General features: G+C 34.5%; 2 protein-coding genes across 2 annotated transcripts; one reads left to right on the top strand and one right to left on the bottom strand.

Annotated features, from left to right (window-relative positions):
- Positions 1–346: 346 nt before the first annotated feature.
- Positions 347–5,856, bottom strand: LOC132547936 (lanC-like protein 3). The gene is made up of 4 exons (XM_060211742.1): positions 5,151–5,856; positions 4,174–4,315; positions 1,623–1,844; positions 347–940 (listed from the first exon to the last, which is right to left on the bottom strand). Exons 1-4 carry the CDS (start codon positions 5,679–5,681, stop codon positions 573–575), a joined length of 1,263 nt encoding a protein of 420 aa, XP_060067725.1. The 5' UTR covers positions 5,682–5,856; the 3' UTR covers positions 347–572.
- Positions 5,857–6,100: 244 nt separating this feature from the next.
- On the top strand, positions 6,101–13,522 carry LOC132547935 (novel acetylcholine receptor chaperone-like). The gene is made up of 3 exons (XM_060211741.1): positions 6,101–6,260; positions 7,986–8,121; positions 10,741–13,522. Exons 1-3 carry the CDS (start codon positions 6,150–6,152, stop codon positions 11,001–11,003), a joined length of 510 nt encoding a protein of 169 aa, XP_060067724.1. The 5' UTR covers positions 6,101–6,149; the 3' UTR covers positions 11,004–13,522.
- The last annotated feature ends 67 nt before the right edge of the window (positions 13,523–13,589 follow it).

Here is a 13,589-nt window from a genome sequence, read left to right as displayed (position 1 = left end):
GAGCTGTGATGGTACATATGTCTGAGCTGCAGCTTCAGCGACTAGTGTTTTTATCAAAATTCAAAACCAAAAAATGGTGGAATTTAAATGAGCCATGGGAATATGACTGCAGCTCATTTTATGTTTTTAGTTGACACTGTAATTTCTGATCTTTTGTTTTCGAAAACTGAACAAAAGCAAATTTATGTATGGTAAAGCACTGCTAACAATCTAGCCTTGTCAAGGAAATAATTTGTAAGGGCATGTGACCCAGATAGTATTCTGCACTCAAACAGTCCAGTAAAGAATTGATCACAGGCAAATCCATGGCAGTAATCTTCAAAAAAAAACAACAACAAACAGATACTCAAATTTCACTTGTTAACAGTGTATTCAAGATATATATACATATAAAAACAAAATATTAATAATATTAGAGTTCAAACCATTTCAAACAGCAAAAATTGAATTTCTAGTGTCTTCCAGAAATGTAATGCACATAAAGGTTTGCAGTCAAATCATGTCCACAAAGTTTTTTTTGAAGGATAGGGAACTGCGTGGCTGAAATATTTAACAGAAATAAAAACTTGCTTTCAAAACACAACATTGAAAAGAGGGAACTCTGCTTTATCTGGCTGCATGAGGTCTACAAGGAACAAGACTGCTCCAGCCCACCCTTCATACAGACTGAAAGGCATGTCAGGAACTCGTGCTCCCTTCATGAATTCCTGTGTGAACATGAATTCTGCAAATTTGAGTGCTCTGTACAGATACTTCTTGTCTGCAGTGAGCCTGTACAGTAGGAGGAAGACATAGCCACTTCCAGCCACACCATGACAAATACCTGGACCTTTCCTCAACAGTCCTTTCTCCCATGTCAGCTCTCCACACCTTACACAGGCTTGAAGGTATTTCTCATCTCCCCAAACCTTATAGGCCCGGGCGAACAGGTAAATAACACCTAGAGTGGAACAAAAAGTTTGATTATTTTGTATACTAGTGTAACACAAGAAAGACTGATTATCACTATCAGTATAGCTTACAGATCTGGTAAAAAACGTAAATAACACCTAGAATGACATAACCTGTAGGGAAACATTACAGACCTGGTAAATCAGAAAGTAAAAAACACTTTGAGTGAAACATGAGGGTGATTACTCCTAACTCATTACAGATCTGGTAAAGTAGGATGTACAAAACATCTGGAATGAAACGAGGATGAATACTCCTAACATTATACAGATACAGTGAAGAAGGATGTACACAATACCTGGAGTAAATCAAGAGACTGATAACTCCTGACATACTACTGATCTGGTAAATTAGAAAGTACACAACACCTACAGTAAAAATGGTAAATAACGCAGACACAGACTGGAGTGTGTTTCCAAACAACATTGGGTAGCATGTGATAGATAAAGGACCATAAGGTCTCTGTTAGTCCTTGGTATATATCAAAGTATACCCATTTTTGTGTGGAATTAAAAGAAATAAAGCAAACATAAATACAGCATGTAAGTATTTAGCATAAACAAACAGAAAAAAGAATAAAAAATATACCATTCATTTTAGAAATTTGTAAGTCTGACATAATATCACCTCATTTGGATTATGATTTATAGTCTTTATCAAGGTTCCTTTACCTGGGGCACCATGACACCAATGAACAAGGTCTTCACCCTCAGGTCTACCCCTGCCAACCTCGTCCATTGCGGGGGCATAGTTATGATTGGTCTGCTCTAGACTCAACATGAAATCAACTGCCTTGTGGACATCCTCCACAGCCATCTGACTGTCCTCACAGGTGTAAAATTCAGGGAAACTCAGTAACATCTGGAGGATACCAGACAGACCATGGGCAGCACCTACAAAGCAGGATCAGGTAACTTTTCAAATCATCTGATTTTTAATTGATTTAACTTTCTGACCAAAACAAACATGCAAAATATGCAATATAAACACAGCATATGGACTGGCAATGAGTTGTATGTGTATTTGTCAGACATCAAAATTTTTATTTACGTTTTTAGTTCTATTATTTTAATAACAACAAGAATTGTTGCCTTGTATTTTGAGATCAACATTGTATTACATTTGAAAGAAAGTCACTGCAACATAGTTTTAATATTTTGGTGCTTTAAGACAATTTTCTGATGTACTTTTATTAGGGTTATTTTTAGTAATGAAATGTTGATATTACTTACATTGAAAGTAGATCCCTGCAACCTAGTTATTTTTCTTTAGATAAGTGTGATGTATGCATTTGTTTTATTTGCATTAGTTATATTATTACTCAAAGCAATGAAGTAAGGGGTATACTGGAGAAATAGCCCCTGCCCTAGAAAGCTATGCAACTGTGGATTTTCTTAAGATTTCCAAGTAACAATACCATACCGACTTGTGCACCCGAAAGTGATTTTACATTTGACACCTTTGACACATCTGCTTATTTTCTAATGGATGTTAAGTGCCAGTACCATTTGGGGTTGTTACCCCTCGAATTATTTTTCATTTCAACCTTTTTTTAAAGTGTTATGCCTCTTTATGTGGAAAAACAAACTGTGGCAATGCATCATTTATTATTAAATGTGTTGGAATTTTCACTTGAAGTGCTAGTGCTATATGGAATTGTGCCCTCTGAAGTGATTATGCATTTGACTCCTCTTTTTTGACAGGCCGCCATAGTTGGGTGGTTAGGGCATCAGCCTCCCTTTATCACTTGCTCTCCTCTGGGTAATGGGTTGGAGGCCTACATGGGGCAGTCACCAGGTACTGGCTGCAGGTCAGTGAATTTTGTTCCATGAAACTCCAGCTTTTTTCAACCATCCACACCTGGCACGTCCTTAAATGCCCTTGGCTTTTAATAGGACATAAAGTAACAATAATCCAAACTAAAGAATTTATCCCTTTTCTGTGAAAATGAACACAGATATTTGTCTGATTGTGCACTCACTCATCTCCAAATCATGTTTTTTTCCAATTCTTTTTTTTCTATTTTCACATTTCGTTTTAAACAACAGTAGAGTACAATATCAAGTATTGCCTCATGGAGTTATTTTGCAGTTTGACTATCTTTAATGGAATTATGCCCCTTTATCTGAGAAATTAACAAAATTTCATGCCCTTAATTTCACCTTCCATCCCATGGAGGGATTTTATTCCTGAAGGCTATGGTGAAATGTAAATGCATAAGTATATCATGAAAACTTTATTGTTCCCTGAATATTAAAAGGATATTGGCACAAGTTTGGATTTCATAAGATGTGTTTTATTGAAAAATTACAAAAGGATTTTCTGTTCTTATAGAATATGTCTCAATTGACCATACAAATAATTGTATGATATGAAATTTGTGGTAATTCTTTATTTAGTTAGTTTAGTTAGACTGATTCACAATCAATTTAATTTTTTTTATTAAGCGAACATTGCAAAATAATCTAAATAAATCAGTAGAATTCCAATAACACAACAAGTTATGGGTTAAAAGTGTACAGACCTGTGTAGACTTGTCATAAAATCTATGATGCAGTTGGTGACTGAGTTATGAATTCCTCAATGCTTTATAAATATTTTTTTTCTTATGTTGGCAAGATGTATTTCCACCACTTTTGCCTGTTCAAACTAACCTCAGGAAAGATATTTTGATGCTGACATTAGTTTTTAAAATGTCATTAGAATAAGTTCTAAAAAGGTACAAAACCGCCTGAAATTTGCAAACTTTGTGCAGAATATCCCTTAAACATTCATATAAGCTCTCTGAAACTTTTTCCTCAAATGGCATTATTCACTTAAAGGCACATATCATAACTATTTGATCTATGCCTCTTTATGTTAAGGAATAAACAAAACTATGTTAGTTCATATACAAATCTGCACAATGTTATTATACAGTGTAGATAACAATCCAACAAAGTGGACCAACCAGTAAGAGACAGCTTATCACACACTAATGATGACATAATTTAATTCTTTAGTGGCTTTATTTAAAGCTTGAGATTTTGTCAAGTATCTTTTCTATATGGTAGAATTTGGAAAGTTTATTCAGTTTATTTCATTTAAGTAAAATGTTACTTAGTTTTTCTACCACAATTATCTTAAAAGCAATTTGCTGATATTCCCTACATATACCAAAGATATGTAAATAAATGTTGATGAAATGAAAGTAATTATAATTTGCATTAATATTCATCTTACCCAAGTACTCTGTTCCATGGTAAGCATACATGAGAGGTGACCTCACACCTTTGGGAGATTTAGGTTTGTGTGAATATGAATAATGTCTTCCAGACTCAACAGTCACAGTACATAGGTGTTTTAATGTGTCTTCATCCACAGCCTACAAGAAAAGACATGGATACATTGGATTAAAATGATAACCAAGATTCTTTACCATGGGCTTATTGTTGGTAAAATAAGAATGCAGCTTTAACTTGTATTAGTCATCAATCTTAGTTTTGATATAAAATAGTGTATATGGCAAATTCTGTTTATAAATTTGACATGTAATTAAAAAACATGATGGACAAAGGGCAACATTTTTTACTTTTTCCCTGTCCTTGAACAAGTTGCTTTAGTGGAAGAGTAAAATGTCCCTCATTGTTGATTATTCAGAACAGTGAGACTGCAAAACATCTGACAAATTTATATACAGCAATACAAATGATATCCACAACAACATAAACCATTGGTATAAACATAACAATACTTTATTTCTTGTTATAACTCAAACACCTCATAATTTTGATTATGTGTCATCATCACCATCATTGTTGTTTACTTACGTCCTTCCTCATAAAGCTGTTCAGCTGATTTCAAAAAATCAATACATGTGCATTGACAGTATAACAGAACAATAAAAACCCCAACAGGAATGGAACCCAAATCTCTACCATGACAATCCATGACTCTACCAAATGGGCGAAAGAAGCATATGCATTCGCTCTGTGATAGACCTTTTACAACGGAAAACAGAAATATTCACATTAAAATCTTCTGCATATTAAATATTCTAAACATGAGGTGGTCATCCTTACAGGTACAAGTCATACCAAACCATGACCAATCTGTGCCAGTTGTTTCATACCACAATTAGGAAGTTTTGCACCAATCAATTAAACAGATAATTTTATCTCATGACAAAATGAATAATCCATTTCTTACAAATTACGAACCTTGTAGCCAAGTTTTTGTTGTAATGCAAGTGCACCGCTCAGATAACCAGCTCGGCCAACCAGTAACTCATCTGATCCATATCGGTAGAATGCTATGGGTCTTGCATGGTCTGCCAATTTTGCAAACTGTTCAGCTAACTTTTTCGATTTCGATTCATTGCCAGCAATATGGAACAGCAAACTATACACTGCCATAGTCCCAGCGGATCCGAGTATGAAGGAACAAGGGGGGTCACCCCGATGTCCTCCTCTCTCTACATAATCCATGGCAACTTTTACATACATCATACCCTGTTCGAGAAAATATGCCTTGTGAGATGAAAACAAGTCACAATTTGAAAGATAATAAAACATATATGCAACTCCAGCATTACCAACGTATAGACCTCCGTCACAAGTGGCAGGATTCGGCGGCATACCATGCACTATGCTTTTCACTGTTTGCTCAATACTTGCTTTCCATTTGCCTTGATCGATGTAAACCTCCGAACCTTCTTTGTAGTCCTCATATCTATTTTTAAAATATCGCATCTTCGTTTCGGGTGACAATTAAAATGAATTGTCGTGTAAGACAAAATGTCAGAAAATGTTCTTTAAACTGTGTTAAAAGTTGGTGTTAATCTCACTCATAACTAGAAAAAAAATCAACAATGTCATCTAGATCCAAATCGCACCGCTTCGGCGCTTACCTACCGACCGGAAGTTTACTTTAATGACTCTCAGTCATACAAATGTTTGTTGAAAAATTATTTTGTAGTATGAAGTAACGTTTTCGATAATGATTAATAAAAAAATGCATCTAAATGTCCTAAAATCCCAGTATGTTCCATTACATAAGTTTAATTAATCATTAAAGGAATACTACTGAAAAAAATCTAAAACAAGCATTTATATGACCTTACAACGGAAGTAGTGATGGGGGTTGTCGTTCTTTGTCTTGGAAGTTGCAGAAGCTGAGCGAGGCATGCTTTAAAGAATTCGCCAAAATCTGAAGAAATTATGGCCTCGTTTGTATTAAGGGTTCTTTCATTGACTTTGGGAATCTTTTTCATTTTTATCGGAACGTTGAAGTTATCACCGTCAATCAATGATGAACTGTACAGGCAAATGGTGAGTGAAAAAGATTAACACAGAGCGGCACGTTACAAAAGAAATTAGAATAGCAAATAGTGTAAGAATCAGTCATTTTCGTGCATATTCTGATCGCAACATGTCACGTTTATGAACATAATGGTTGTATGAGAATACAAAATATACGTACAAATGTTTCAATGAACCAAACATACAAGTTACCGGGTGAGGGGAGACAACTCGGTTAAGTTATGTTTTTTAACGTTCCTTAAGTTGAACTGTTTTAAGTTGTTCCATTTCACACCACATCGTTGCTTTTGAATACAGATGATCGAATGGTGCATATGTACCACTCTCGCCCATCACCTAGGCGGGCATCTTAAAATGTATAGGGTAACCAGCCCAAAAATGTGTTTTTTTTTTCCTTCTCCAATTTCTTCACACAGGAAAATTCCTTTGCTTTTGAGCCCACGATCATCAGTTCTAATTTCTCTATGCTCCTGGTCCATCCATGGTCTGTCTTTCCGTACACAATTATTTTTATAGCTCTTTCTTGAGAAGTACAAGACGTGTAACAGTAAATGCTCCTTGGTCCCATCTTGTGCCTGTTTGCTGTTGGGACTGATCCAAATGCAAAAATTGCCAACAGGTTACCATCTAGGATTTTGACTTTGATAGTATGGTATGGATTTTTCTGTAAAGTACTGAATGGTTCCTTCTCAAATTTAATATGTTGGTTACTTTTGGTCTCAAGCTATGCTGACATGCGACAATCTTTGATTTGGATTATGAAAGATTGTGATAGATTTTTCTTGAACTCCATATGTAGATTCCTCTTAGTCCCTAATTGTGCCCTCATGATTTTGGGACTGATCAGAAAAATAACGTAACTGACAGGGGACCATCTTGGATTAGGTAGTTAATGAATTATATTGCTATTTCTTAAAAAAGGAAGAAAAGAAGGGAAAAGATCTGACTTTTAAAGAACAAATAAAGGTCACACAATGGTGGGCAAAATGATAACTGCCCGTTCCACAGAACAGAAATGGCTAGGGTTAAGAAAAATTGAAGATTCATGTGACTGTCATGACTAATATTGAAAGAAAATACCATTTAGCTACCTAGCTATTAGTCAAAAGGCACTCTTACAGCACAGACACTAAAGCTTCGTCCCCAGACATTGATATGCCTCTGATGCTTTGGCTACAGCATCAAATTTTCCCTTTGAATTACGTTTTCTCAATAATTGAAAGTCAAATTTGCTCAACAGAATGACCATGACCATCTTTAAAGTTCAGAGAGTCAACTTTGTGATAGTTTTTAAATGGTCATGATCAATAACGAAGAGATCCAGGGCCATGCCAGTAATAGGTCTCTTATCAAAGGTGTGATAGGTTACATATTGAACTGAAATTTGACATGTACTTGTACAGTATTATAAGAAGATGCAGGTCAATTACTCTTTACTTTTAATATTCACATTTCCCCCTGATTGCCAGAGGGGGCATTTGTGTCTTCTCTTTATGACCTATAAGAGTAGATAAGCAATGCAGACCTAAAAGTCTGCTTTTTAGAGTTGTTTTCAAATATACTTTTCATGAAAAAAATACAAAAAAATCTTTTAAGGGTACCTGCCCTGAAGACCAAGAGTTTATCCTTGTCATCTATGTGAAAGCTGTTGGTTTAAAGACTATGTCATTTATGTATAGGAATATTTTAACATACATGGAAATGTAGAATATTATTTATCTTCATCTTTTCCAGAGAAAGTCATTTATCAAGAGTGCAAAGGTATTTCCATTTGCAAAGCTAACAGGATGGAAACCAAATCCACACACATACAGGAAAATATTTGGTGGATCAGAAATTGTGTGTGGAGTGATACTTGTGGCCATACCTGGTATGTGAAATAAATGGTATTAACTTGCTTATTGGGAAATTTTCTATGAAATTTTGTTTTTCAGTATGATGTTTCAAGTGAGAGACCTAATCTCAGGCCTGGCTTTGTAGAGAGAAAGCTTAAATACTTAAAATAGAATGAAGTTGTATATGGTGGTCTATTATTCAATAACAACAAAAGTTCCTGTATGTATTGATTTCTACAAACAACATAAACAAACCACATACAACCACAATGGATAGATGACTTAAACCCAAATCTTGTGCAGACTAAATATCTGACCAAATTAAACATCAATCAATAGTACCCAACTGGTATAAACACTACCTCTCTAACAAACTACCAACAGGCGCCAACCTCCTAACACCTTGGCAGCTCCTTTGGATATAACTTTACTTTGACAAAGACAACCAACACCGACAACACTGGTTATCACCATTTAAATTTATTCTGGAAACATTACAAACAACTATCCGACATGCAGCATCACATTTTCAACACTACATGTAACTGCATGTGTCTTTATTACAAAGCAAATGTCATGCATGGTTACCTACATTTACAACTTTGGTTGATATTCAAACCATAATATCACAACATAAGGCTCTACATCAGATTTTTGTGGTTGTTATTCAAAGTTAAATGTCACTTTTGAATTAAAACGCTTGTATAAAAGACATCTCATTAATTATATTTTATTAGCCCACCATCTATTCATATAGATGGTGGGTTATTCAAATCGCCCTGCGCCCGTGGTCCGTCATTGTACCTTTTTTGTCCGTCCGTGGCCATCTTGTAAACAATTCTTGTTACCGCTATTTCTGGAAAAGTGCTGGCCATCTTGGATTTTGGATGTAAAAGTTTGTTACTATTTCTCTGGATGGATCTTTTTCAAATTTCATATGCAGGTTCCCCTTGGTCCCTAGTTGTGCATTGTACCTTTTTTGAACTGATTCGCATTTCTTGGAAAGTACAAGATGGCCGACAGATGGCCATCTTGGATTTTGGAAGTAAAAGTTTGTTACCGCTATTTCTGGAAAAGTACTGGATGGATCTTTCTCAAATTTCATATGCAGGTTCCCCTTGGTCCCTAGTTGTGCATTGTACCTTTTTTGGACTGATTCGAATTCAAGATGGTGGACAGGTGGCCATCTTGGATTTTGGATGTAAAAGTTTGTTACCGCTATTTCTTGGAAAGTACTGGATGGATCTTTTTCAAATTTCATATGCAGGTTCCCCTTGGTCCCTAGTTGTGCATTGTACCTTTTGTTGACTGATTCGAATTCAAGATGGCAGACAGGTGGCCATCTTGGATTTTGAATGTAAAAGTTTGTTACTGCTATTTCTTGGAAAGTACTGGATGGATCTTTCTCAAATTTCATATACAGGTTCCCTTTGGTTCCAAGTTGTGCATTATACCTTTTTGGACTGATGCGAAATCAAGATGGCAGACAGGCAGCCATCTTGGATTTTGAGAGTAAAATCTTGTTACTGCTATATCTGAGGAAGTACTGGATGGATTCTTCTGATATTTCATAGATATTGGTTTCCCTTGGTCCCTAGTTGTGCATTGTACCTTTTTTGGACTGATTTGAAATCAAGGTGGCCCACAGGCAGCCATCTTGGATGTCGACAGTAATACAGCACAAGCATATTGTCCATTATCCACCTGTAACTGACTGCTATCTAATAATACTTTGGGATCTTTTTCAAATGATTTTTGCTAATAGGTGCTTAATAAAAATATCATGTGCCATCATTGAGTACATTAAATGAAGACCAGTTCATGAACATTTACAACACCTGTAACACACAAAAAAAAAATAACCAAATCATCAAGAACTGAAAACAGGTCCTCAAATGGTGGGCGCCAAGATCCCTCTGGGATCTCTTGTTGATATCAACATCATAATATCACAATGTCAGGTTGTATCTCTTCTTAGATCACAGTTAAAGGTCAAAGGTCATAATGGACAGTCACCATGCTTGACTACTTTTGAAAGCATAAACCCCTTGAACTGATTTAGATAGTGGTAGTGTCACTTCTACATTGTATCATTAAAACTTGTTTTATTAATGTTTGAATAACATTACGAATGTTTGTCACATAATGTTTCACAGCCAAATGTCACTATATTTCTGTACAAGTTTTACAAGCACTCAACCCATCTCTGTAAACGAAAGCATGTCATTCTGTTCAAATGTAAATTCCGCCATATGAACTCCGCAGAGTCAGCCAATTGGCTAGCCCCTTGAAAAAATATATGTTTAGTAATGACATACTTCCGTCGAACAGAGACTGGCCTCAAACTGGCAAGTTTCTTACCATTTTGTATGATCCACATATTGGACTGGATTTTTGCCTGTGTTGTTTACTTTCCAGATACAGGTTACTGTGGTCCAAGGTAATGAAGGCCACACTTTAACAGTGAATGGTTTTTCACAAGATATCTCATGAACCTATCACCAGATTTGAATCATATTCACTCCATAGTATAACAACATCAGTTTCTAAACTTGGTTAGATTTTGGTGTTCGTTGGTCAAGGATGAAATACTTCCGAGATTTTGGTCTTTATTGATGCACTATGAATATATGTATCTTTGAATAATGTTTCAGGACCAGTAAAAGATGCAGTGAATATTGTGATGTTGCTGATGATGTTGTTGGATGTGTATTCACACTGGGCATTGGACGAGGGTCTTGATAAAATGAGTCTGTCTATTGTGTTCCTCTTACTGCTTACTTGTAGACTTATTGTCTACCTTCAAAACAAGTTACGCACTATGGAAGAGGAAAAGGAAGGACATGGAAAAAATAAAAATGTAAATATGGCAAAAATGGCTGAGAAAACAGCAAGTGAGTTAAAGAAAGATCAGTAGATTTTTCATTTAAAATGACGAGTTACCAAAAGTATTATCAAAATCAAATATCATAAAAATAATGTTTTAATACTTTTGCAATGGAAGCTACAGGGACATTTTACGGGACAGTAATCTCAGCCTTCAGAAATATCCTAATAGACGTTTTATTAATTTGTTTTGAATGGTACATGTTTTTAAGAAAAAAACTTACCTGAGAATTTCTCTGTAAGATTTAAGAGAATCTGTTATATGATCAGAGTGCATGTCCTTATGTTGGTATTGGCTTTTTACACCAAATAGTTGTAATATAAGTGTCCTGATGATAGTTGAATGTAACATTTCCTTGTATGTATTAAAGGAAAATTGTCCAGGGAAACACTTTTCTTTGTTTTACAAAATGTTGTGATAATCTGTCAAAATTGCCCTGATATACATATATGATACACAAATGGAAATATGTACAAGAAATTAATGTGTTTTTTAATCCAGTCAATCTACACATTAAAACTTACATATATGATTGTGTTTGGTTTTGATAAATACAGTGTACCAGTTTAGATACTTTACTGAGAAAATGAGATCCAACATTTGGCAGAAAATCTTGTGTAGATACACTACTTATTGAAGAATTCTGCCTGTGAAAGTATGTGAACAATAACAGGTAGTAAGTTATGATATTCATTATTATATCTTTTGCTTTGAAATATCAGTTTTTTACTGAAAATACAGGTGGTATTAACACAGTGAAAATAAATAGTTTTGATATTTTCACTCATTTTTGACTAATCAGATCACAGTATTTAAAGTGAAAAAATGAAATTTTCCCACAGTGCATTGTCATATCGTAAGGAACCACAACTCTGGTAGAGATTGTTGAAAATTTACAGTTGTATTGATCCTAGCTAATCTGGATTTTTTTCTTTTCTTTTTAATTATTTGAAGACTTGTGTCTTAGATTTGAAACTACTGTAGATGATATGAAAGAGAAATGACCAGAGCACACAAATAGATAGAGTGAAAAATTCAAACTAGCATCAGTGTTGTGTGAAAAAATGTAATACCGGTAGATAAGATACTTTTTGTGTCTTGATGAATGGCCACTATATTTCATCTGTTGAGGTGGAATTTTTCATAGTTTTTTATTCATTCTGTGCATGTGTGAAAAATATCAAAGTTTTTACCTCACTTGATGAAATATAAGTGTTATTCATCAAGTAACAACTTATATCCTCTATATATTTCATTGTATTGTAAAAATGTTAAGATGTTTCAGAAAAATTTTCTGATGTGTTGACCTCATACAAGTCATTGTGTAACCATTTTATGTCTCAATGCTCTACTTGTTGTATAATACAAAATGTTTATATTTGTATGACATTATCCATTCCTCAGTGTAAGTATGGAGTTTCTATGTTTATTATATACTGTATTCTTACACCTAGTTTGGTGTGACCATATATTGGGAAGATAAGGAAAACTATTATGTTTCACAAGACATAGGACCAGCATTTGATTCCTGGTGTATGAATAAATGTCTGGATGAATACTTACTGATATCTAATAGGCCTCTGCATTTCTACCTTTCCACAGATTGTATACTATGTTTTGAATACAGATTTCATTAATCATATTTATTGTTTTGTATTGCGACACCTTGGACCCTGGTTTCCCTCCTGTAACATGTTTAGAAGAGACAAACTAGTTGTTCATATAAAACATATTAAAATGGGCACCAAATTTAAATGTAATATTAAGAATATATACTTAAACCATTTCTTGTGTTAAAGTAATAAAACCTGAAACTTTTGAATAAATCCATGTTCCTCAGCACTTACCCACTATGGCTATCAGTAGTGTTGTGTAGATTTTTGTATGGTAAATGTGTGCTTTTCTTTATTATTATTATTTGTTTAACTGTATGTTTTATTGTAATCAATGATATACTAGGTGTAGACGTGGGAGGCAGTTTTAGTACTCTCATCATTTATTGTTAGCTTTGTTATACATATGTAATGGCTAGTTCAGTATACATGCCTACACAATGCAATAACAACTGTTTGTAAAAAAGTGAAGGGAATCACTCATTGAACTTATGGAAACATTTTAAATAAACATAACATTACAGATTCGAAATAACCAGAAAGAAGTATCTTTCCCCAAATCCTCATTAACAGGATTTCCGAACCATCATATTCAGTTAGTCTGTGATGGTATTTGCTTACCTCACAGACAATGTACATTGTAAGTCATCCTCTGTTACGTAATAGAGATTAGAAAAGTGTATGTAAAATGAGAAAAAACTTGTTATTCTGCTGAAACCTTATTAATAAGTTATGCATCAATTATGTGAAAGTCCATAACTGTTTTTACATCGAGAAGTTTGTATGAACCTCATTTTTGTAATTGGTTTTTCCCAAGAAAATGTTTGGGTACCAGTGTTTCTGGACTGCATATGTAACCATTACTTAACTGTGTAAGTAAGCAATCATTTTTCATTCAGACTGTCTCATTTCATATAATAAAGACTAAATAGATCATAGCATGTTTCTTGTAGTTATTGAAATGCAAAATATCAACACTTTAATTCTTTCTTTTTTGTGTGAA

Source organism: Ylistrum balloti, unplaced genomic scaffold (assembly GCF_031769215.1).
Source record: "Ylistrum balloti isolate Yb309-2 unplaced genomic scaffold, AGI_CSIRO_Ybal_v1 Utg369990, whole genome shotgun sequence".
In the NCBI taxonomy this organism is placed as follows: Eukaryota; Metazoa; Mollusca; class Bivalvia; order Pectinida; family Pectinidae; genus Ylistrum; species Ylistrum balloti.
This window is presented reverse-complemented; position numbering and strand designations above follow the sequence as displayed.

Coding starts and splice junctions, on each gene's coding strand:
- LOC132547935 (XM_060211741.1), top strand. CDS start 6,150: ATGGCCTCGTTTGTATTAAGGGTTCTTTCATTGACTTTGGGAATCTTT. Junction 6,261..7,985: donor ATGAACTGTACAGGCAAATG/GTGAGTGAAAAA, acceptor CATCTTTTCCAG/AGAAAGTCATTTATCAAGAG. Junction 8,122..10,740: donor GATACTTGTGGCCATACCTG/GTATGTGAAATA, acceptor ATAATGTTTCAG/GACCAGTAAAAGATGCAGTG.
- LOC132547936 (XM_060211742.1), bottom strand. CDS start 5,681: ATGCGATATTTTAAAAATAGATATGAGGACTACAAAGAAGGTTCGGAG. Junction 1,845..4,173: donor CCATGGAACAGAGTACTTGG/GTAAGATGAATA, acceptor CCTGCTTTGTAG/GTGCTGCCCATGGTCTGTCT. Junction 941..1,622: donor TTGGTGTCATGGTGCCCCAG/GTAAAGGAACCT, acceptor GTTCCACTCTAG/GTGTTATTTACCTGTTCGCC.